General features: G+C 38.4%; 1 protein-coding gene across 1 annotated transcript in view; it reads right to left on the reverse strand.

The window, feature by feature from the left end:
• LOC102439585 (protein FAM122C-like) overlaps positions 1-25,575 on the reverse strand; it is a 57,715-nt gene that overhangs the window by 11,673 nt on the left and 20,467 nt on the right. The window contains 3 exon segments of the mRNA XM_023757850.1: positions 15,280-15,376; positions 23,413-23,467; positions 23,590-23,633. Of these exon segments, the coding sequence (XP_023613618.1) occupies positions 15,287-15,376; positions 23,413-23,467; positions 23,590-23,633 (189 nt within the window). The 3' untranslated portion in view covers positions 15,280-15,286.

Genomic DNA, 25,575 nt, shown 5'->3' on the forward strand with positions numbered 1-25,575 from the left:
CTAATCTCCAGAACTGGTCAAAAGTAGGTTTACAGTTGGGAGTACATGAAACACAGAGTTTATTCTTACACCATTATTAATCATACCTGCATGTCTTTTTTCCATACAAACACCTGTAAACCTACTTTTGCCCACCTCTGTATAGTGATAAGGAAAAGGAAATCAGTGTAACCTGGAGCCAGCAGTGGGGATGAACAACATTAACTACAAAGGGGCAGTGGACATTTTCTGTGGTAATGGAAGTGGTCTATATCATTTTTTAAATATCCTCATCTGCCCTAGCTGGTTTGGCTTAGTGCAGTGGTTGGCAAACTGTGGCTCGCGAGCCACATGCGGCTCTTTGGCCCCTTGAGTGTGGCTCTTCCTAAGCCTTAGGAGTACCCTAATTAAGTTAATAACAATGTACCTACCTATATAGTTTAAGTTTAAAAAATTTGGCTCTCAAAAGAAATTTCAATCGTTGTACTGTTGATATTTGCCTCTGTTGACTAATGAGTTTGCCGACCACTGGCTTAGTGAATAGAGCATTACCCTGTGGACCAAAGGGGCCTGGGTTCGATTCCGGTCAAGGGCACTTACCTTGGTTGCAGGCTTCTCCCCGGCCCAGGTCCTGGTAGGGGTGCATGCTGGAGGCAACCAATTGATGTGTTTCTCTCACATCAATTTTTCTTGGTCTTTCCCGCTCTGTCCCAGTCTCTCTAAAAGATCAATGGAAAAATATCCTCAGGTAAGGATTAACCAAAAAAAAAATCTGTATCTATCTATATCTATATCTATATCTATATCTATATCTATATCTATATCTATATCTATATCTAAATTATATCTTAATAAAGTTGATTTTTAAAATAGCATAAATGTAAAACTCTTTAAAAGTTCAAGATTTAGCCCTAGCTGGTTTGGCTCAGTGGATAGAGCGTCAGCCTGTGGACTGAAGGGTCCTGGGTTCAATTCCTGTCAAGGGCACATGCCCAAGTTGTGGACTCGATCCCAGTGTGGGGTGTGCAGGAGGCAGCCCATCAATGACTCTCTCTCATTATTGATGTTTCTATCTCTCTCTCCCTCTCCCTTCCTCTCTGAAATCAATAAAAATATATATTTTTAAAAAATTGAAGATTTAAAGTTATTTTTGCTTAGCAAGTATATGAAGCATTCTATGTAAACTGTGTACCAAGATGCAGTCCTTCCAATCAGAAAACTACTCTCTTGAAAAAAACTAAGCAGATAGGCATATATGCCTGGTGGAAAGCATTGGATTTGATGCTATATGGAGCTGGAATATACAGTTTACCAGGCTCTTTTATTTTTATTTTTAAAATGTTTTTATTGATTTCAGAGAGGGAGAGAGATAGAAACATCAATTATGAGAATCACTGATTGTCTGCCTCCAGCATGCCCTCTACTGGGGATGGAGACTGCAACCCGGGCATGTGCCCTGACCAGGAATCGAACCGTGACCTCCTTGGTTCATAGTTTGATGCTCAACCACTGAGCCACACCAGTTGGGCACCAGGCTCTTTTAAATAGTGCCTACCATGTTTGAGGAATGACAAAAGGAATTAAAGGCAAAGGATTCATTAGGCTGGAAAGAAGACCAATGTATACGCTAGGTTGATCAGATCAAGGACAAGAAATGTATTCTACATCACCTGTCACTGTCATCTTGTGAAGTGCCTTGCAATAGAGAGGCCAATCAATCTGGAGGCAGCTCGACTGTCTAAAACATGGTACCAATAACTGGAACAAAAAGTAGAAAATGTTAAAGGACAAGAGGGACTTCAGATTCCTTGGCCACACTGCAGGGACTCCCTTGCCATCCCTATCAGAATGGAAGCTCTCTCATTCTCTTTTACGTGTTTGGTAAAAAGGTCTACTAAAGTTTTATTTTATTTTATTTTTTTGATTGATTAAGGTATTACATATATGTCCTTATCTCCCCATTGCCCCCAACCCCCCAACTCATGCCCTCACCCCCCTGTTATCTGTATCCATTGGTTAGGCTCATATGCAGATGAGTGGTTTAAACACTGTGGTACATCTACACAATGGAATACTATGCTGTGGTAAAAAAGAAGGAATTCTTACCATTTGCAACAGCATGGATGGAACTGGAGAGCATTATGCTAAGGGTTTCTGTTTTGTTTTTTTGTTGTGTTTTTTTGTTAATCTTCACCCGAGGATATTTTTCCAATGATCTTTTAGAGGGGATGGAAGAGAAAGGGGAAGACAGAGAGAAACATTGATGTGAAAGCAGCACATTGATTGGTTGCCTCCTGCATGAGTCCCATCCAGGGCCCAGGCCAGGGAGGAGCCTGCAACTGAGGTATGTGCCCTTGACTGGAATTGAACCTGGGACTCTTTGGTCCACAGGCCGATTCTCTATCCACTGAGCCAAACTGGCTAGGGCTCTACTAAGGTTTTAATAAATGCAGGAGATAAGGAATTGATGTAGAATATTTTATTCATCTATATAGCTTTAGAAATTAAAAGATGAGGGAAATATATAGTTGACTCTATCTCATATATAATCTTAGGCTAGAATTCATAGTATAGGCACACTGAAGTGGGAAATATTCTGAAATTACTCTTCTAATCAGAGGAATCTGATTAAATCACAATTTTTAGGAACTGATGAGATGTAAAAAAAGAGTGTGGAGTGCTGTGGTCATTTCTGGGTTCCATGCTTGAAGGATATTGAAAAACTGGAAAATGATTGGAGGCCAATGGCCATGATGCTAATAATGTCTGGAAACCATCTCATAGAAAAAAGACTAGAATGGAAACCTAGAAGAGAAAAGATTTGTGGAGACATGGTAGCTGTTGCCAAATATTCAAAAGTCTATATCTATGGGAGAGGAAATGGATTTTGCTTATTTTATGGCATTCCCAATGACAAATTAGGACCAATGGATGAAAGGTAGATTTTCGTTCAATATCAGAAAGAATTTTTGAATGAGTAGAACTCTCTAATAGTTGAAAGGCTCTTTGACTTTCCCTCATTGAAAATTCAAACAGAAGTAAGTAAAGAGTCCAACAGTGATAAGGGAGTTCTGATCTTCTCATCCCTTCCCTCACATAATAACTACTTCCTATAACATATTTATTTTAAATTATATTATTTCTTGATTATACAAGTAACATATTCCATGTTGAAAAATCTGAAAATACAAAGAGAAAAGCAAATGAAAATAAAATCATCCATCTTCCCACCTCCCAAAGACTTGAATATTTTGGCATATAGCTTTACAGACTGTCTGCTATTTATCAATTATATACATACATATATATATATATATACATATATATATATATATATATATATATATAATTTTTAAAAACAAAAATGAGATCCCATTAATCACACTGTTTTTTAACTTTACAATATAGTGTAAACATCCTTCCATGTCAAGTGATATATGACTGTGTCATCATTCTTAATGGGTGCAGAGATTTCTATGGAATGAATGTACTGTAATTTGTTTAACTCAATGTTTCCCAAAGGGTATTCTACATTACAGCAATCCTGTAAGATGACCCTCAAAAAAGAGAACTTTGGTTAAACAGTTTTAAAATGTCCCATACCATATTCCCATTTTGGGTTTTCACAATGTTAAAGAAACAAGTTTAACTGAGTTTCCCAAACTTACTTGACCATAGATTGCCTGTGACCTCCTCCTCCTTTAATTCTTCAGGATACTTATTTACATTTTCTAAATCACTCTGAGAAATGATGCCTTACCTTATACTTTAGTGTTAGAGAGTGGGTTTTCTTTTTTTTTTTTAACATAAAGCTCACATTTTAGCCACTTTTAAGTATACAATAATTATATTCACAATATTATTCAACCATCCCCACTATCTATTTCCAAAACCTTTACATCATCCCAAACAAAAACTCTGTAACTTTCCCTCTCACCAGCCCCTGGTAACTTGTAACCTACTTTCTGTCTCTATGACTTTGTCTATTCTTCCTTTTTTTTTTTTTTTAATTCTCACTGGAGGATATTTTTCCATTGATTTTTAGAGAGAGTGGAAGAGAGAGGGAAAGACAGAGAGAAATATTGATGTGAGAGAAACACATCGATTGGTTGCCTCCTGCATGTACCCCTACCAGGGCCTGGGCCGGGGAGGAGCCTGCAATTGAGGTAAGTGCCCTTGACCAAAATCAAACCTGAGACCCTTTGGTCCGCAGGCTGATGCTCTATCCACTGAGTCAAACTGGCTAGGGCTGACTTTGTCTATTCTTAATATCTCATTTAAGTGGAGTTGTGATGTTTGTCCTTTTGTGTCTGACTTATTTCACTTAGCATATGTTTTCAAGGCTCATCCATGTTGCATCATGTAACAGAACTTTATTCCCTTTTATAGCTAAACTAGAGGCCCAGTGCACAAAAGTTTGTGCACTGGTGGAGGAGGGGAGGTGGGGGGTGTCCCTCAGCCCCACTTATGCCCTCTCACAGTCTGGGACCCCTCAGGAGATAACCACCTGCTGGCTTAGGCCCGCTCCCCGGGTGGCAGATGGCAGGCCCGATCCCTCGGTGCCTGCCCCGCCTCCCCGGGTCGCGCACATGGCAGGGCCGATCCGGGGGTTGGGGCGCCACCCCGGGTCGGGTTGCACACAGGATGCCCGGGCGGGCCAGCCTATTGCTGCTGCCACGCCCAGCTGCTCCGGGTCGGGTTGCACATGGACGCCCACCGCCCCGGGTCGCAGATAGCAGGCCCAGATGGTGGTGGGGCAGGCAGGATGGCGCTGTCCAGTCCTGCCTGCAGTATGCAAATTAGCCACCATCTTTGTTGGTGGTTAATTTGCATATCGCGCGGATTAGCCAATGGGAGGCGTAGCAAAGGTATGGTCAATTACCATGTTTGTCTATTATTAGATAGGATTATATTCCATTGTATGGATATACCACATTTTTATCCTTTCATCTGGTGATAGAAGTTGATGCAGCAAGGAACATTGACATACCATTACCTGTTTGAGTTCTTGTTTTCAAGGAGTGGAATGTTTAATCACATGGTAATTCTGTTTAATACTTTGAGGAACTGCCAAACTGTTTTCCACTGTCACTGCATCATTTTACATTCTAACCAGTAATGTACATGGGTCTTATTTCTCCATATCCTCACCAAAACTTGTTATTATCTTTTATTTTGTAACCATCCTAGTGGGTATAAAGTGTTATCTTTCTAGTTTTAATTTGCATTGCTCTAATGACTAATATTGTTGAACATCTTTTCATGGACAGTTGTATATCTTCTTTGGAGAAATATCTATTCATAAAGTTCTTTGCCATATTTTATTTTATTTTTTTCTTTGCCCATATTTTAATTGAATTGCTTATCTTTTTTGCTGAGTTATAGGAGTTCTTTATATATTCTGGATTAAACCCTTATCAGATATGATTTACAAATATTTTTGTCATTTTATAGATTGTCCTTTCACTGTCTTGTTAATGTTCTTTGATGCACAAAAGTTCTTAATTTTGATAAAGTCCAATTTATCATTTTTCTTTTGTTGCTCATGCTTTTGGTGCTATATCTAAGAATTCATTGCTAAGTCAAAGATCATAAAGATTTTCCCCTAAGAATTTAATGGTTTCAGCTCTTAATATTTATGCCATTGATCCATTTTGAGTTAATTTTTATATGTGGAGTGAGTTTGAGTCCAACTTCATCATTTGCATGTGGATATTCAGTTGTCCCGGCATTTGTTGAAAACATTAGGTTTTTCACAATTACAAATAACATTATAGTAAACATCATTTTCAACCTGTACCATATTTTTCTCTAAGAAAAATTCCTAGAAGCATTAATATATCAAAAATGTGCACATTTTGAAAGCTTTTTTTACATATACCATCAAACTTCTTCCAGAAATGACATTAGGAATCTATCATAATGAATTCAAATACCACTTTCTCCACACTATCAACAGCCTTGCATATTTCAAAAAATATTTTTAATCTGTGCTCATCCATGTGATATGGGAATGTGTTCCAAATCAAGCTTAAGGGAGTTTTAGTGAACTTCTCTCAACAGCCCCAAAGTCCTAGCTTCAGTACCTTCCTTTCCAAAGACCTCACACTTACGAAAAGATTATCCAGGAATAGTACTCGATATAAACCACTGCAGAATTTAATATAAGTCTAGTTAAGGAAGCAATCTAAACCCTTCCTCTCAGAAGAGAAAGACTAGAAATGGAAAGTGTAATTAGGTTTCTTTGCTGTATAATGTAATTTCAAAGTATTTTCTTCCTCAGCACAAAATCACAAACCAGCTGTCTGCGACTTTCAAATGTGTCCTTTTTCCCTTGTGTTCAATGGAGAATTACCAAGCATAAGAGCCATGCCAAGAAATCAAGTAAAATGAAGGTAGAGTATTTTCTTATAGCCATATGATAATTATTGAAGCAAAAGCAAAAGCTATTTTGCTGGTAGTCTGCTTTTTAGTACTAGTCGAGTACTTCCAAATGTGTATTGGTACAGAGTTTTATAGTTGATGTAGCTTTTGGCCCTGTCTCCTTCACTTCTCTGAAGCAAGCATACCAAGTGTTTCTTTATTTTGTTTTGTCTCAAGCTGTAGTTACAGTAGAAGAAAAATTTTATGATGAGTGTTTTGTCAATGGGAAGTTGTTATTAACATGGAAATCCTGAGAGGATCATTTATCCACACAAAACAAGAAACCGGGGGAAAATTAGCTTTCCACATTTCTTCATAAAGCATGCATAATTCATAGAAGAGAGGAAACTATTGATGAGGCTGAACAAAATGAGTTTCTTGTTGCCAGAAAGAATAAAAACATTAGGTAATAAAGCTCTCTAATTTCCTAAATATTTTCTTAAAGTCTTTTTGAAGTTGAATGCCATCATGACTTTCACTGTCATGCTAGCAAGATGAAGGCAGATGTTTTTACACAATCAATAAAATTTTAAGAGACAGAAGGGACCTTATAAATATATAGTCCAACTACACTTTACAGATTGGAAATCTGAAGCCCACAGAGGTGAAGTGACTTCACAAAGTCATACAGAGCAAATGACAGAGCTGGAGTTACAAGTCAGGTCTCCCGACTCCTATACTCACTAATAATGTACCTAGTCTGGCGACTTCCCTAAAAGTTTGACATGATGCCAAAACCGGTTTGGCTCAGTGGATGGAGCGTCGGCCTGCGGACTGAAAGGTCCCAGGTTCGATTCCGGTCAAGGGCATGTACCTGGGTTGCGGGCACATCCCCAGTGGGAGATGTGCAGGAGGCAGCTGATTGATGTTTCTCTCTCATCGATGTTTCTAACTCTCTATCTCTCTCCCTTCCTCTCTGTAAAAAATCAATAAAAAAAAATATATTAAAAGTTTGACATGAAAAATTATGTTACCAGTTTACTTTGCCATCAGTAATTCACAGAGTTCTCCAATTTCATACATCTAGCTTATTGTTCAATTTATAGGATTTAGTTAATAACTGTATTAATTTGATGCATTTATTTTGAGAGACCATGGTCATTAAGTCTCCCACTGTTAAGAAAGTTGAGCAAGTTTCCAAGAGTCCTATATGATGTATGATTCTCTCCACCTATACATCATAGGCATTTGTAAAAATCAATCTTATTTACTCTTGGGTTAAGAACCACATTTTAGGAAATCCGTGAGATATGGACTTTAAGGAAAACAAAACAATCTTTTTTTCAGAGTACTTACTGTTCTCTGGCCTTTTCTAAATGCACAATTTCAACTATTTGACAGTGAAGTCTACCTATATGATAGATTTTTTTTAAGCTCAACTTTTATGTTCTAAAATATTTAAAAACACTTCAGGCAAATTATAATTAGTTTTCTCCATAGATATCCAAAGTACTATACATGCATTTTCATCATGGATATTTATATATAGTTGCTTCTAGGTGAATTTTAAAAATTCATTTAGGAGATGAGATTAAATATATCCTGTAGTGGGAGTACTAATAATTCAAAGAGCAGGGATGAAGATTAATGAAGAAGTAGAATCTTAACTCATGGGCTTTTAATAGCTTATTTGATTTGCTTTAATTCTGAAGAGCCAATAAAACAGGCTACCTAGATATAAATTCTAACCCCACCCCCCTTTTTAATGTAAGAGCTTCCTTTTCCCCCTTCTATTGAATTTCCTGAGGTGACACTGGTTAACAAAATTATACAAATTTCAGGTGCACAATTCTAATTGTAGGATTGTATTTACCACCCCAAGTCAAGTCTCCTTCCATCACCATTTATCCCCCCTATACCCTCCTCCACCTTTCCCCAGCTCAACCCCCACAATCATCACACTGTTGTCCCTGTCCATGAGTTTTTTCTCTTTTTATTGGCTCAATTCCTCCACCACCACCCCCAGCCTCCCAACATCCCCCCCCCCAAAGCTGTCAGCCTGCTCTCTATCTATGGGTCTGTCTCTATTTTGCTTATTAGTTCATTTTGTTCATTAGATTCCACATATGAGTGAAAAGGTGTTGTCCAACAATAGAATGAACTGTCATGTGAGCGAGTTGGTTTATTACTACAAGATTTCAAACTAAGGCTAAAAGATAATCTGTCTGGAATTCTTAAAAGGATTCTTGCATTGAGAGGTAGATTAAAATCCACCCTGGCCAGTGTGGCTTAGTTGCTGGAGCTTCATCGTTCCATGCACAGAAGGTTTGCCAGTTCAATTCCTGGTCAGGGCACATACCCAGGTTGTGTGTTCGATCCTTGGTCGGGGTGCATAAGGGAGGCAACTGATCAATGTTTCTCTCTCTTTCTCCCTCTCCCTTCCTCCCTCTCTAAAATCAATACAAACATGTTAAAAAAAGACTTCTAAAATCCTTTATGTTCAAAGATTCTGTGATTCCTATATTGTCTTTCCTACTTCTATGACACAAACAAAACAGAAATAGACTCATGGATACAGAGAAAAAACTGATGGTTGTCAGATGGGGGAGGGGCTAGGTGATAAAGGTGAAGGGATTAAGAAGTAAGCACAAATTGGCCATTACAAAATAATCATGGGGATGTAAAGTACAACATAGGGAACATAGACAATAATCCTATATAATAAAGGGGTAATATGCAAATTGACCCTAACAGCAGAATGACTGGGAATGACTGGTCACTATGACACACACTGACCACCAGGGAGCAGATGCTCAATGCAGGAGCTGCCCCCTGGTGGTCAGTGCACTCTCACAGGGGGAGTTCTGCTCAGCTACAAGCCAGGCTGATGGCTGCCAGTACAGCAGTGGTGGTGGGAGCTTCTCCCGCCTCCTCAGCAGCTCTAAGGATGTCCGACTGCAGCTTAGGCCTGCTCCCCGCTGGCAAGTGGACATCCCCCGAGGGCTCCCAGGCTGCCAGAGGGATGTCTGACTGCCAGCTTAGGCCCAATCCCCTGGGTTGTGGGCCTGAGCCAGCAGGTGGACATCCCCTGAGGGGTCCCAGACTGCAAGAGGGCACAGGCCGGGCTGAGGGACCCCTCAACCCCCCGAGTGCACAAATTTTTGTGCACCGGGCCTCTAGTATAGTAATAACTATGTATGGTGCCAGGTAGATACTAGGCTTATTGGGGGGATCACTTTGTACATTATATGAATGTCTAAGCATTGTGCTATATAGCTGAAACTAATATAATACTGAATGTCAGTTATTATATTTTTTCTAAAAAAATAACACCATGTGATAACACAGGGACACAGGGAGAATCCCATGATGAAGATAGAGATTGGAGTGATATGTCTGTAAGGCAAGGATTTCCAGCAACTACCAGAAGCTAAGAGAGAGACATTAACAGGTTCTCTCTCAGAGCCTCCAGAAGGAACCAATTCTGCTGAAACTTTGATCTCAGAATTTTAGAATTCCAAGAACTGTGAGATAACCCATGTCTATTGTTTTAGGCCAAGCATGTCAAACTTGCAGCCCACAATGAATATTTTTGTGGCCCAGCCAATATAACGGTATGTAAGAAACGTTTTAATAAAAATTTCGTAACTTAATTTTTACAATATCCTGTTATACATAACTAGAGGCCCGGTGCATGAAATTCCTGCATGGGTGTGGTCCTTAGGCCTGGCTGGCAATCAAAGCAGTGACCACCTGGCATGGGAGAGCAGGTCCCAGCTGACCTCTGGGCCCCTGGGCACCCATGCTCCCCCCTCCACCTGAGTCATCGGGCCCCCACCCGGCTCCCTCAGTGCATGGGAGCTGGGTGGTGGCCCCACCCCCTGCCACCGGTCGATATCTGTGGGGCAATTGGTGGGGCGATTGAGCCCTGCTCACACCCACCTTGGCCTGGTGCCACCTGCTCACCTGCTCCACCATCCCGCCATGGCCCTGCTCTTGTCAGGGCCCATTGGAGCTGGCAGCGCCTCCACTGCCGCCCGCAGTCAGTGCATCGTTGCCTATGCCCGCCATGTTCTGTGCCGCCCCCGGTGGTCAGCACACATAGCGAGCAGTCGAAATACCAGTTGAACTCCCGGTTGAAGGGACAATTTACATATTAGGCTTTTATTATGTAGGATTATTAATAACGAACTACAATGTTTGCTAATGACTGATTACCATAATCGTGTTGTATTCATTTCCCTTACATGCCTTATGGGCAGGCTCACCACTTCTCTCCACTAATACTAGCAGTGAATATTTTAGCAGCCGATTGCCACGTCATTAGTCTTGGACTGACTTGTTTGGTGTGTACAATGGGAAATATTTCATTTTCGGAGAACAAGAAAAATAGGTTTATTTGTGTTACGCTTATTAATTTGTCCAGTTATTCAGTGTCTGGTAAGTTAATGTTCAAGAAAAAATTTTATTAAAATGTTCTATTAATTTATGTTAACGATTACTCATTTATTTCAGCCCTTTGTATTCAGCATGTCTCTATCAAAATAAACCTATGTTTCGCCCTAACCGGTTTGGCTCAGTGGATAGAGCGTCAGCCTGTGGACTAAAGGGTCCCAGGTTCGATTCTGGTCAAGGGCATGTACCTTGGTTGTGGGCACATCCCCAGTAGGGGGTGTGCAGGAGGCAGCTGATGGATATTTCTCTCTCATCGATGTTTCTAACTCTCTATCCCTCTCCCTTCCTCTCTGTAAAAAATCAATAAAATATATTTAATAAATAAATAAATAAATAACCTATGTTTCTATGAAAATTGAAGTTTTGGGGTTTTTTTTTGCAGCCCATATAAACCTAAACTTTGTTTATTTGGCCCGTGTTAGCCTTTGAGTTTGACATGCTTGTTTTAGGCTATTTGTGGTATTTTGTTATAGAAGCCACAGGAAACTAACATATATCCTTCACTATGGAAAACTGATATGACAATTCCTTGGCATGTTTAGGATGACAAAATAAGTCTTACCATAATTTTGAAAAATCAACCACAAAATATCATAAAAAAGTTAGATTTGCTTGATCTGAAAATCAATAAATGGAAAATCATTTAAGAAATGGATCCTTCTAACACATAAGTTCAAAAGACAACAGAATGGAAAATTCTTGATTCTGAGCATATTATAGTGAGTGTGGCATCCTAGGGTACAACTAAGACTAACTGAATAAAGTGAAATTGTTGGAGTTGAGAAAAGGAAATTGAGATAGTCAGGTTTACCAAGATTTATTGATTAAAGTTCCTTATACAACTGATTAGTTGTCTCACCCCTATTGTTCACTTTCTCCATCCGTAGTCTTTGTACCTGAACATACTACAAAACTTTTATTTTTTTTGCTAAAGTGCCAATAATGTATGAGGACCTTTTTGTCTGTCAATGATCAACAATTTCAGCAAGGAACATGACAGAAATCACACCTTGTTCCATGAGGGTCCCCTTATATATTCACAATTGACCCACTAAAGGTCTGGCAAGTAAAGAAACTGGGTAAAAAAGGCAGTAGTGATAGTTCACTTGTCCTTAGCCAAGTAGAATCCTGTCCCAGTTTCAGGATTGAAGACCATCATGATCCCAGTCATTTCATAAATACTCACTTATTCACAGGTGAATAGAATTTTCCCCTACATACATATCTATTCTAATCAATTCCATCAGGGCCATTGTCAAAAAATTTGTTGGTGCCACAGTCTTTTTCCAGCATGGGGCATACTTACATCAAATTTCCATCATGATGATTGTGTCCAATGACAAAGAAAAACTTTTATAAAAATTTTAAATAATCATTCCTATTTCATTAGTGAGGAAATTTAAACTTCATTTCATGAAGATACATTTCTATTTTTCAAAATGCTGAAACTACCCTTAATTACTTAAAACACTTTAGATTTAAAATTTTTAATAAATATATATATATATATATATATATATAATTGATTTTTTACAGAGAGGAAGGGAGAGGGATAGAGAGTTAGAAACATCAATGAGAGAGACACATCGATCAGCTGCGTCCTGCACGCCCCCTACTGGGGATCAAGCCCACATCCTGGGCATGTGCCCTTGACCGGAATCGAACCTGGGACCCTTCAGTCCACAGGCCGACGTTCTATCCATTGAGCCAAACCAGCCAGGGCTAGATTTAAATTTTTTAACACATGATTTTTCTTATTTAAAAAACACCTTTAGACTTTTGATTAGAAAACTGGGGCTTAAACAAATATTTATAGCCCTTAGGGAACAACTAAAAGAACATAATTTTTGCAGAAAAGCCCTAGCATATTAAGTCTCTATTTAATCAAATCAGTAGTCATGATGATGAATAAAATACTATTTATAGAAATGTGAAAGACCACAATTTATCGACATTGTCTTTTTTCCACACTTAATTAGAATATAAAATTGATCAGGGATAATCAGGTAAAGTACAAATTGAATGAAGCCTCAATTACATATTATTTTCTTCCTATCAATTAGCTTTTTAAATTTAAATTCTTTATTGTTGAAAGTATTACATATGTCTCCTTTTTCCCTCATTGACCTCTCCCCACCCACCCCCCAGCACAGGCCCTCACCCACCTACTGTCTTGTGTCCATTGGCTATGCTGATATGCATGCATACAAGTCCTTTGGTTGATCTCTTACCCCTCTCCCACCCTCCCCTCTGAGGTTTGATGGTCTGTTCTATGCTTCTATGTGTCTGTATCTATTTTTGTTCATCAGTTTGTGTTGTTCATTATATTCCACAGATGAGTGAGATCATGTGATACTTATCTTTCTTGGACTGCCTTATTTCACTTAGCATAATGCTCTCCGGGTTCATCAATGCTGTTGCAAATGGAAGGAGTTCTTTCTTTTTTATAGAAGCATAGTATTCCATTGTGTAGATGTATCACTGTTTTTTAATCCACTCATCTGCGGATGGGCAATTAGGCTGTTTCCAAATCTTAGCTATTGTAAATTGTGCTGCTATAAACATAGGGGTGCATATATTATTTCTGATTGATGTTTCTGATTTCTTGGGATATATTCCTAGAAGTGGAATTACCGGGTCAAATGTCAACTAGCTTTTATTCATCTTGCTTCCATTATTGCTTCCCAAGAAATTAAGTATCCAAGGATCCATGTGTAAAATAGGCAATCCTTGGATTAGTATGCTACAACTAGCTTAGTTTTAAAAACATCTTGCAATAGCTGATTTTTCTAAACCAAGTGGAAACTAGCAATTACTGAAAATATTAAAAAGTAACATGGACATTCAGTATATAATCTTAAAAAATCATTTTAACATTAATATTCCATCAAGACACAATTTTATTTATGTATTCACATAAATAAATAGAGCTCTCAATTGTTTTTAACAATTGTTCAGCATGCTTCTATATATTAGCAACTTGAAAACGTATAACTGTATCTTCAACATAGTTCTTATTTGAAAAATATCTTTGAAAATATTACTACATTACTTTTAAGGGCATACACAGGACATAGACATTCAAGTTCTATAAATAAACAGAATTTTAGGGGAAAATGAATAGGAAATGATATAAATTATACTATACAATTATGTTATTGGTACAACTTGAGAGAGAGAGAGAGAGAGAGAGAGAGAGAGAGAGAGATGGAGTACACCAGCAAGAGAATGCCTACATGTGTTTCTCCAATGGTGAGAAAGTCTTGGGATGGGTGAATCACTTAGTTGAAAGTTCATCAACTATAATATATGGAGAACTAGAATCAGCAGAAGACACAGGAGAGTTTGTGACAGGGCTGATTTTAGCCAGTGAATTACAAGGAGATCTTATACTGCTGTTGTTTCCATCAAGAGTGTCTGAACAAATGATAGACTAGAAGAAGAAAATGCCACTTTTTGATAAAAGAATTCAAGCCCTTGCCAGTTTTGCAAAATGATTGGAACATCAGCCCTTGGACTGAAGCATCGTGGGTTCGGTTCCCTGTCATGTACCTGGGTTGCAGGTTTGATCCCCGGCCCTGGTTGGGGCTCGTGCGGGAGGCAACCAAGTGATGTGTCTTTCTCACATCAATGTTTCTCTCTTTCTCTCTCCCTCCTTCCATCCCTTCCACTCTCTCTAAAAATCAATGGAAAAATATTCTTGGGTGAGGATTAAGAACAACAACAACAACAAAAAGAATTCAAAAGCCCTCTGTGTACTCTGCCTTGTCTACAAATGAATGCAAAATATGAAGCAAAGAAATGGCACTATTTATAAGAGCAATTTCACAAGAGTAGCAAAACAAACCAATAGTAACAATAAATAAATATCCATTCATTGAATTTCTCATTTTGATGATTAAAACATGCTTTTTCAGCACATTTTTCAATAATATCCTCCATCTAACAAGACACACAAAAATCCAAGGTAGAAATGATGGGCAGAAGATTACTTTTTTCCAACCTTGCATTTTTATGTCTTTCTCTAATACCTCTTAATTTAATACCAGTGATTAATGTCACATATAAGTGCTAGGGAGGAGAACTCAAGTTAATATTATCCATTTGGGATATTAATGGGTTTTTGGGGGATATTAGTTTTATAACTTCTAAAAATATTTAATATTTAATAATATACCATACTTGTGAATATATACAATAGCTAAGTAGGCTTAAAATTAAGTGAAAATGGCCGCTGAATATTTAAAACCTCATGTTAAGACTCACCACAGCCCGGCCAGCATGGGTCAGTGGTTGAGCATCGACCTATGAACCAGGAGGTCGATTCCTGGTCAGGCAATGCCCAAGTTGTGGGCTCGATCCCCAGTGTGGGGTGTGCAAGAGGCAGCTGATGAATGATTCTCTCTCATCATTGATGTTTCTCTCTCTTCCTCTTCCTTGTTCTCTAAAATCAATAAAAATATTTTTAAAACAAAGACTCACCACATATTTATATCAGACAGCTGGGTAGTATCAGAAGAAAACACATTGGTTTTGCCTTGGAAAAATCTCTTTGGCTGATCTTCAAATATAATTTCACCTATTACAAAAAAAGCAGATCAAGTTAGAGATATGTTTCATCTAACATGTTTATTATGTTTTTCATTGCAAAAGTAAAACTTGCCCTAGCCGGTTTGGCTCAGTGGATAGAGTGTCGGCATGTGGACTGAAGGGTTCCGGGTTGGATTCTGGTCAAGGGCACATGCCTGGGTTGCAGACTCAATCCCCAGTAGTGGGGTGCAGGAGGCAGCCAATCAATGACTCTCTATAATTGATGTTTCTCTCTTCCTCTCCCTTCCTCTCTGAGATCAATAAAAAAATATATTTTTTAAATAAGTAAAACTTGTTCATTGCAGTTAGTTTATAAAATACAGGAACACACAAAGAAAAAACATTTCAGAGATGACCACTTTCCAGTAATTCCTGAATATGTGTATGTACATACAATTTTTTCAAACTAAATTGGATTTGTACTATATATAATACCAATATGTAATCTACTTTTTATTTTTAATGATTATAATTTTATCATACTATTCACTACATTCTAAAGCATGACTTTTATAGCTATATAGTAAGGCTGTACCATAATTTAATCTCATTCCTTATTTTAAACCATTAGGTCATTGCTATCTTTATTTTGCTAAAAATGAACATTGAACTAAATATAAATAGATCAATTCTTTGTAGCATACAATGAACAAAATAAATATATTTTTAAAGATTAAGGAGAAACATCTAATCTCCCAAAACTGCACTGCCATAACCTTCACCTTGAAGTAAATGTTAAAATCGGTACATTGTTACACATTCATGTGATAACCATATCTGGCTATGAGAAAAACTGATGTCCAAGTCCGTAACTTCTAGGGTGGAATATATTTAAATGCTAAAACACTAAAGCCATCTACTCATTAAAAAATACCCATAGAAACAGTTTCCGCAGACCTTCCTTAGGAGTATTATCATGGTTCATAAAGCTCAAAAAGGTATCCTGTCCTATGAAAGATTACACTGACACCATTATGGAAAAATGACTCATCTCTTATTTTTGGTTTAAATTAAAGACAAGACAAATTAAAACAAATTCATCAGAGAAGAAAATTAAAATTTTCGTTGCTAAAACCATTATTGCTTATACAACAATATTATAGCTGTCCAATTTCTGCAGATTTCTCAGAACTCCCACTTGAAGCTTTATTTGCTCTTGCTAATTCCTAATGGAAGAAATTGCTGCTTATTTTCACAGACTATGCCTTCATATGCTTGGAAACTCTAACCTTTATCTGCTTAATTTGTTATTGCATCTGAAAGATCAGATGGATTTTTAACATATTTGTATAAGTTATATTTAGGAGGGTCTGACTTAAAATATAGGCCATGAGGTATATATAGAACTTGCTTTGGAATTCTTTGGGACAACTTGAATAAATGAGTCAGTCATCCTTCAGAACAGCTGAAAACCAGGAACAAGAAGCTTGCATGTGACATGCCATGTCCACCAATGCACTGAGCCGAAATCAAGTCTATTATGCCAAAATTGCAATATAAAAACAATTTTTAAATCATAAATTCTAAGTAAATGCTAGGCACTTTCAATGTTATAAAACATTGTATGAGTAAATGTCTTAAAGGAAAATTATTTTAATTTAGTAAAACTTTTTTATTTAAGTGTTTTTAAAAAATTCTCAAATAACCCCAACTCCCTAAAAGCTACTTAACTGTTAATATACTTGAATGCTTTTTTCAACACTAGCCCAAACTTCACAGCACTGGCAAAAGACCCCTAAGCTAGGTCATTGATCCATCTTCATAACACAATGCATTTAGTTTGGAAAAGAGTATTTTCCAGAATTGATCTAGTTTTAGTCTTAGAATATAATAAATACATGCTGAGTTAGGTATATTGCTAGGAAGACTGCCATGAATTAATCCAAAATACAATGAACATTGAAGTACATTTCAATTTCTTCCCCTATAGTTTTGCTCTTCTTTTCCTTCCCCTCCTCCTCCTCCTCCTCCTTCTTCTTTCCCATCTTAATGAATTTTTTTTGCAAATACACATTTTAAAAGTTTTATCTCCTTTATCATTTTCCCTTCATATCATAGTTAAAGTTGATACTAAGCCTATAATCCGGTAGTGGTGTTAACAAAATAGGAAGAAGAACATAGCTTAGTGAGGCAGAGTTTAGAATGGGGATCCAGGATTATGGGAGTTAGAAAAAAAATCAGTTTTTTATTGCCATTTTATTACTGAGTAGGTGGGTCATTTTCCATATATTTAAACAAAAATGGCTCTCATAAAGAAGTAAAACATTGAACCTTAGCATATATTTTGGTGTTGTAAGTGTAGGGGCTGACATTCAGCAGAATACTTGATGACTGATTTACTCTATTTATTTGTTCATTCCCTACCTTTTTTCAGAAAGCATTTAAGGCAACTAGCTTGGTGAATTATACTCACATCATAAAAATCATAACCGTTGACTAAATGGAATTAATTTTCTCAATTCACATTTATATGGTATTTTATAGCTTTCAAAATGTCTTTACATATAGTTTTGTTTGAGTAAAATAAAAGGTATCTAGTAACTTATCAAATATATTATAAATAAATAAATCCTTTAAGACAAATTTTTGTATAACATTTGATTTTATAAAATACTAGAGGCCTGGTGCATGACATTCATGCACTGGGGGGTGTGGGCATCCCTCAGCCCAACCTGCACCCTCTCCAACCTGGGAGCCCTCAGGGAAGCCCTCTCCAATCCGGGAGTTTCTGTCTGTCTTTGCAATCATATGAGCAAATTGTATGAGACCCCAATTCAGTTTGGTTTGTTGCTCACGGAATAATAGAGGCATTTTTTTCTTTGCTTCATTGGTGGAGATTTCCTGGAAGTTTTAGGATATCTTCTCTTTAATTTTTCCTAGACACTCTGATTTTACTTATGTCTCTCACCTTTGCTTTCCCTCCATCCCCCACCACAACAGTAACTTGCTCCAGGCTCACTTTGCTCTAGTGTCTAGGGCAGTGGTTCTCAACCTTCCTAATGCCGCGACCCTTTAGTACAGTTCCTCATGTTGTGGTAACCCCCAATTTCATTGTTACAAATTGAACATAATTAAAGCATAGTGATTAATCACAAAAAACAATATGTAATTATATATGTGTTTTCCGATGGTCTTAGGCGACCCCTGTGAAAGGGTCGTTCAACCCCCAAAGGGGTCACGACCCACAGGTTGAGAACCACTGGTCTAGGAGATTCGTCTGCCACCAGAAATATGATTCCCAGCATTACTGGTGGTCCCCGCATTCTGGGCTTCCACTTCTGGTCCTGGGGCTGCCACCAGAACGACTATTCCCAGAATTCCTGGTGCTCCCCATGCTCTTGGTTTTCCCTTCCTGCTCTGTCTCCGTCCCATGGCCTCCCACTCTGCCAAGTCCTCCAAGCCACCAGCTCTTCCTCTCTGCTCTCCGTCTGGTGGCTTGGGGAGCCAAGTTCCCCAAGCCGCTCCACTCTCCGCCTGCTCTCCCCCTCTGCTCTCCACCCGACAGCTTGCAGGGAGCGACCAAGGGAACCACGTCCCCCCAAGCCACTTGCTCTCCCACTCTGCTCTCCACCTGGTGCCTGTGTATGCAAATTAACCTGTCATCTTTGTCTGGTTAATTTGCATACTCACTCCTGATTGACTGGTGAGTGTAGCAGAGGGATGGTCAATTTACATGTTTCTCTTTTATTATATAGGACTAGAGGCCAGGTGCACGAAATTCGTGCACTGGGGGATGGGGTTCCCTCAGCCAAGCCTGCCCCTCAGTCCGGGAGCCCTCAGTGGATGTCCTACTGACGGCCACAGTCTGGCAGCAGAGGCTCGGTGCAGCCGTCCCTGTGTGTGTGTTTGTGTGTGTGTGTGTGTGTGTGTGCGTGTGTGTGTGTGTGTGTCTGCTGGGGGCCTGCCCCCAACCCTGCCACATAGGCTCTGAGCAGTTGCCATGTGTGTGTGTGTCCACTGGTGGTCTGCTCCCAACCACATTGGAAGCTCAGAGTAGGCACTGTGTGTGTGTGTGTATGTGTGTGTGTGTGTGTGTGTGTGTGTGTGTGTCTGCTGGGGGCCTGCCCCCAGCCACACCCTGGAGGCTTGGAGCAGGCACCCCTCTCTGTTGATCTCTCAGGCTCCTGGCATCCACTGCATGTTGTACTCTCCCTTGAGCTGTGGCCAGGGTGGGACACCCTTTCCTGCTGTGGGATCGCCAGGGCTACCCAGGGACAGGCGCACACAGGGGCTGGCTGCAGGCTGCCCTTTCCTGCTCCGTGATCGCCCCAGCGATCCCAAAGGCAGGCGCACACAGGGGCTGGCTGCAGGCCGCCGTATCCTGCTCCATGATCACTGCGGAGATCCCATGGGCAGGCGCACACAGGGGCTGGCTGCAGGCCCCCCTTTCCTGCTGTGGGATCTCTGGTTGCTCATCCCTGGCGGGAGGGCCTGTTGGGGGCGTGACTGCTGGCTGACAGGCAGCAGTTCCCGCCAGTGCCGGGGGATCTCCCAAGGGAGAGCCGGTTGGGGGCCTGGCCAGTGGCGGATCACTGGGGTCATGCCCGCCAGCCCTTGGTCGGGTTGCACAGGGGTCGCCCGCCATCAGGGTCACAGATAGCAGGCCCGGATGGTGGCGGGGCAGGCAGAATGGCGCTGTCCCATCCTGCCTGCAGTATGCAAATTAGCCGCCATCTTTGTTGGCAGTTAATTTGCATATCGCTCTGATTAGCCAATGGGAAGGGTAGCGGAGGTACAGCTAATTACCATGTTTCTCTTTTATTAGATAGAATTTTATAAAAATAATTCAAAGCTATATTTATTTCTGCTGGTAGATAAAAGTACCTTTTCTTTTTAATGAACCAGGGATATTTGGTCTAATAGTGTTTTTGGAATTTTGACTTCTTCTAAAATAAAATTATCACAATCATTGCAAGACTAATCATCTGAGAGAAGCAAATCAAAACAACAATACGGTCCCATCTCACACCTGTCAGAATGGCTATCATCAACAAATCAACAAATGACAGGTGCTGGTGAGGATGTGGAGAAAAAGGAACCTTCTTGCACTGCTGGTGGGAATGCAGACTGGTGCAGCTACTGTGGAGAACAGTATGGAGTTTCCTCAAAAAACTAAAAATGGAACTCTCATTTGACCCAGTGATCCCACTTCTAGGAATATATCCCAAGAAACTAGAAACGCCAATTAGAAAGGACATATGCACCCCTATGTTCATAGCAGTACAATTCACCATAGCTAAGATATGGAAACAGCCTAAGTGCCCATCAGCAGATGAGTGGATTAAAAAACTGTGGTACATCTACACAAGGGAATACTATGCTGCAGTAAAAAAGAAGGAGTTCTTACCATTTGCAACAGCATGGATAGACCTGGAGAGCATTATGCTAAGTGAAATAAGCCAGTCAGAGAAAGATAAATATCACATGATCTCACTCATTTGTGGAATATAATGAATAACATAAACTGATAAAAACAGATCCAGAGACAGAGAAGCATCAATCAGACTGTTAAACCTCAGAAGGAAGGTAGGGGAGGGTGGGGGTAAGGGGGAGAGATCAACCGAAGGACTTATATGCAAGCATATAGGCCTAACCAATGGACACAGACAACAGGGGGGTGAGGGCATGGGGGGGTAGGGGATAATGTGGGGATAAGGACACATATGTAATAACGTAATCAATAAAAAATATATAAAATGTAAACAAAGTACCTTTTCTTTTTAATGATCCAGGGATATTTGGTCTAATAGTGTTGGTGGAATTTTGACTTCTTCCAAAATAAAATTATCACAATCATTACAAGAAAATTTTTGAACAAAATCAGCTATCTATGACTATTTCATTGTAACAGATCTCAGAACATAGACTTTAAAAGGAGACTGTGTAGTACCTTACATCACATCATTTTTTTAAAAATATATTTTATTGATTTTTTTACAGAGAGGAAGGGAGAAGGATAGAGAGTTAGAAACATTGATCAGCTGCCTCCTGCACACTCCCTACTGGGGATGTGTCCACAACCAAGGTACATGCCCTTGACCGGAATCGAACCTGGGACCCTTGAGTCTGCACGCTGACACTCTATCCACTGAGCCAAACTGGTTAGGGCTACATCACATCATTTTACTGCTTTCTCTAAATCTGGATTAAAAATAGAAATGCCACAGGACAGAAAATTCTCTTGTAATTTATAGGGATTCAGGATTTTCCTGAGTTGTGGGGGAAAGAACTGGAATGATCTGCAATCCTGGCCTTGACTTGCCTTGAATCAAGTGAGAATCATGGGTGAATTAGCAGATATAGTTGTTTAAAGTTCGAGATTAGCTCTGATTCTTATCAACAAGCTTCATAGGAAGACTATTTTCAAACAGGATTAATGAGTTACTGATTCTTCATATGTTAACGTATTCTCACATGTTCTCAGTTACTTGATTCTTTTCAATATACAAAATTATAAACCCCAAACAATTACATTTTAATGTAGCTAAAAATAAATTTCTTTGTCATATAACCTGGAGCTATCATTTCTTTTACATTTCTAAAATTCTTATTTTATAAGCAATTTGGTATTTTCATATAAACTTACATTGTAAATTGTTGCATAGGACTGGGAATAGGAATTGCAAGCAAACTGGTGCAATTCCCACAAGTTAGTAATATGTAGAAAAGCACTGCTGAAACCAAATTGGAAAGAGGTTTTAAAGATGCCACTTTTCTTTCTCTGACTGGCTTATTTCAATGATTTCACTTATATGTGGAATCTAATGAACAAAATAAACTAACAAACAAAACAGACTCATATAAAATTATAAAACTGCCAAAAATAAAAGAGAATATAAAAAAACACGCAAAAACAAAAACAGACTCATAGATACAAAGAACAGACTGACAGCTGTCAGAAGGGATGGGGGTTGGGGGGCTGGGTAAAAAGGTGAAGGAATTAATAATAAAAAAAAAAACCACACTCCAAACACAAAAAAACTCCAAAACTCACAAAGTATGGTGATTACCAGAGAGAAAGGGGGTGGGGGGGAGATTAAAGAAGGTAAAGGGGGGATAAATGGTGATGGAAGGAGACTTGACTTGGAGTAGTGAACACACAATACAATATATGAATGATATATTGTAGAATTGTACATCGAATCGTATATAATTTTATTAACCGATGTCACCCCAATAAATTCAATAAAATTAAAAGACAAGAAAAGCCCTGTCACTTTTCTCAGAAACAAGTCAGTGGTAACTAAATTCCAAATACATTTAAGGTAAAGTTGAATGTTAAAATATTAGTGGGAATACTAGTATATATGTTATAGGCATAAAAATGTAGCTATTTTCCCAGTAAATCCAAGGTCTATGGATTAAAACTCTAATATATAGTTAATAACTTATATAAAAGGGAGTAAAATAATTTATTGTTTTGTCATTTGAGCAATTTAATTAGCACAGCTGAACTTTTTTTAGACCCACTAGGATTGAGAAGAAGCTGGTCTACAAAAATTATGGTTTTGTATCAGACAACTATTTACTTTGAACCCCACTTTCAAACAATGTTAGTTATTTATATGGGTAAATCATAAACTGTTTCTTAAAAGCAATAAAAATTATTTATACAGCCCTGGCTGGTGTGCTTAGTGGTTAGAGCATAAGCCTGCCAACGGAAGGTCATGGGTTTGATTCCCCTTCCAGGGCATGTACCTGGGCTGCAGATTTGAATCTGGCCCAGGTCTGGGTGCATGCGGGAGGCAACCAATCGATGTGTCTCTTTCATGTCAATGTCTCTCTCTCTCTCTCTCTCTCTCTCTCTCTCTCTCTCTCTCTTCCCCCTGCCTCCCTCCCTTCCACTCTCTCTAAAAATATCCTAATTTCCTCATGTGAGGATTAACAACAACAAAAATTTATACAGCATATATAATTTTAGTTTTCAATGAGAGCTTCAATTTCTAGAAATTACAGCAAAACTAGGCAGCACCAACATTGAAATAAGTAAACATTTTCTACGAAATTGAAGTATTACTACCATACCAAGTTCACATTTTCTTCCCAAGACTGATGTATCTGTATTGTAGTTTGTATCTCCCTACAAAAGAAAAAAACACACAACACAAACAAAACATGAGTACTGCAGTTTGCCTATCTAAAAGAAAAGATGTAACTGAATATACAAATGATCAGAATAGTAACTCAAAGTATAGTACTCACCATTCATTCATTGCTTCTTTAGTTATTAAATCCATGCCTTCTTCCTGAAAGACAGGAACATGAGAATAAAACTGAATATAGTTCCTGTGGTTTCACAAAGTGATTTCATTCACTGTGCTATTGAATGGTCAAATGAACCTCTAAACCAGTGGTTCTCAACCTTGGCTGCACATTAGAATCACCTGGGAATCTTTTAAAAATCCTGATTTTTGGGCCTCATCCTCCGGAAATTCTGTTTCTTTGTTACTAATGTTGTGGCCTCACCCCAAAACAAAGAAACAGAATTTCCAGAGGATGAGGCCCAGAAATCAGGATTTTTAAAAGATTCCCAGGTGATTCTAATGTGCAGCCAAGGTTGAGAACCACTGCTCTAAACAAATATCTGGTTCTCTACTTTTCATTGTTGCACCTAACACACTAAGGATCTATTACTTATGCATTACAGTACATCAGATAAGCAAAGATTGATTATGAGAAAAACTTTGTGCCTTTTTTCATTCAAAAGAGAAAATATAAAACATGAATATTATACTATTTTCCTAATATTAATACTATGATATTAATACTACTCAGAGAGCCCAAAACATACTAAATTTCTGTCAGTAAGGGTGCACTTAAGTAAACAATCATACAAACATGATTTAAATCTAGTCCTTCACATTGAAAAATATGTATTATATGTTAAGAAAAAGTAGATGCTATTTATGTAAAATTTTAAACAAGAGGTGTTCAGAAGGATGTTCACCAAAAATTTAAAAATATTTATCAATGAGTGGTGAGGTTTGGGGTATTTCTTCCTTTCTTTGTACTTTACCATATTTTCTGTCTTTGTATAATATGCAAGTATCATTTTCACAGTTATTTTAAAAAATAACCCACATATGGAAAAACATTCTGTGTTTGTGGATGTGAAGACATAATACTGTTCAGAAGGCAATACTACTCAAAATGATCTACAGATGCAATGCAACCCTCTATCAAAATGAATGGCATTCTTCTGCAGAAACACCCATCCTAAAATTCACATGGAATCTCAAGGGGCCCCAAATAGTCAAAACAATTGTAAAAACGAGGAATAAACTTAGAAGGCTCCCAGTTCCCAATTTCAAAACTTACTACAAAGCTACAGTAACCAAAAACAGTGTGGGACCGGCATAAGAACAGACTTTATGGAACAGAAATAAACCCTCACATATATGGTCTATTGATTTTAGAAAAGGATGGCAAACCATTTAATGGGGAAAGGATGATCTTTTCTACAAATGGTATTTGGAAAACTGAACACGCACATACAAAACAATAAAGTTGAATGTTCTCCCTACACCACATACAAAAATTAACTCAAAATATATGAAAGAAAAAAAATTAAGTAAAAGGAGTAAGACAGGAAGAGCAGTAGAGGCAGAATTGTATATTAATAAATAACAAGAAAACTGTCTCAAATAAGGAAAACTAGAAAACACTATGCTAACTGAAATAAGCCAAACACAAAAGAAAAAATATTGTATGATCCCATTTACATGGGGTACCTAGCACAATCAAATTCATAGAGACAGAAAGTAGAATAGAGGTATAGGAGATGGAGGTAAAATGGGGCATTATTGCTGAATGGGTACAGAGTTTCTGTTTGGCATGATGATGATTAATATTGTGAATGCACTTAATGCCACTAAATTGTACTCATGGTTAAAATGGTTAATAAAAAACCCACAGTCCAAATTCATCCTGGCATTCTTAAAAACGCATTTCACACCTAATAAAGTATCTAGAATAGTGCTGGAAAAATATGATGCTAAATATTATGGAGAACATAAAATAAGCAGATAAGCCTTCCTTAAGGACACCTATAATCATATGTGAGAGGCAAGCTTTACTTATATTAGGTTGGAGCTCTCCAAAGTAAGCATGATCAGAGCCCAGGAGGAGTACAAGATGATCCCCTGAGAAAATAGAAATTCACTTTTTACATTATATATATATATATAT

This window comes from Myotis lucifugus, unplaced genomic scaffold, assembly GCF_000147115.1.
Source record: "Myotis lucifugus unplaced genomic scaffold, Myoluc2.0 scaffold_2, whole genome shotgun sequence".
NCBI lineage: Eukaryota > Metazoa > Chordata > Mammalia > Chiroptera > Vespertilionidae > Myotis > Myotis lucifugus.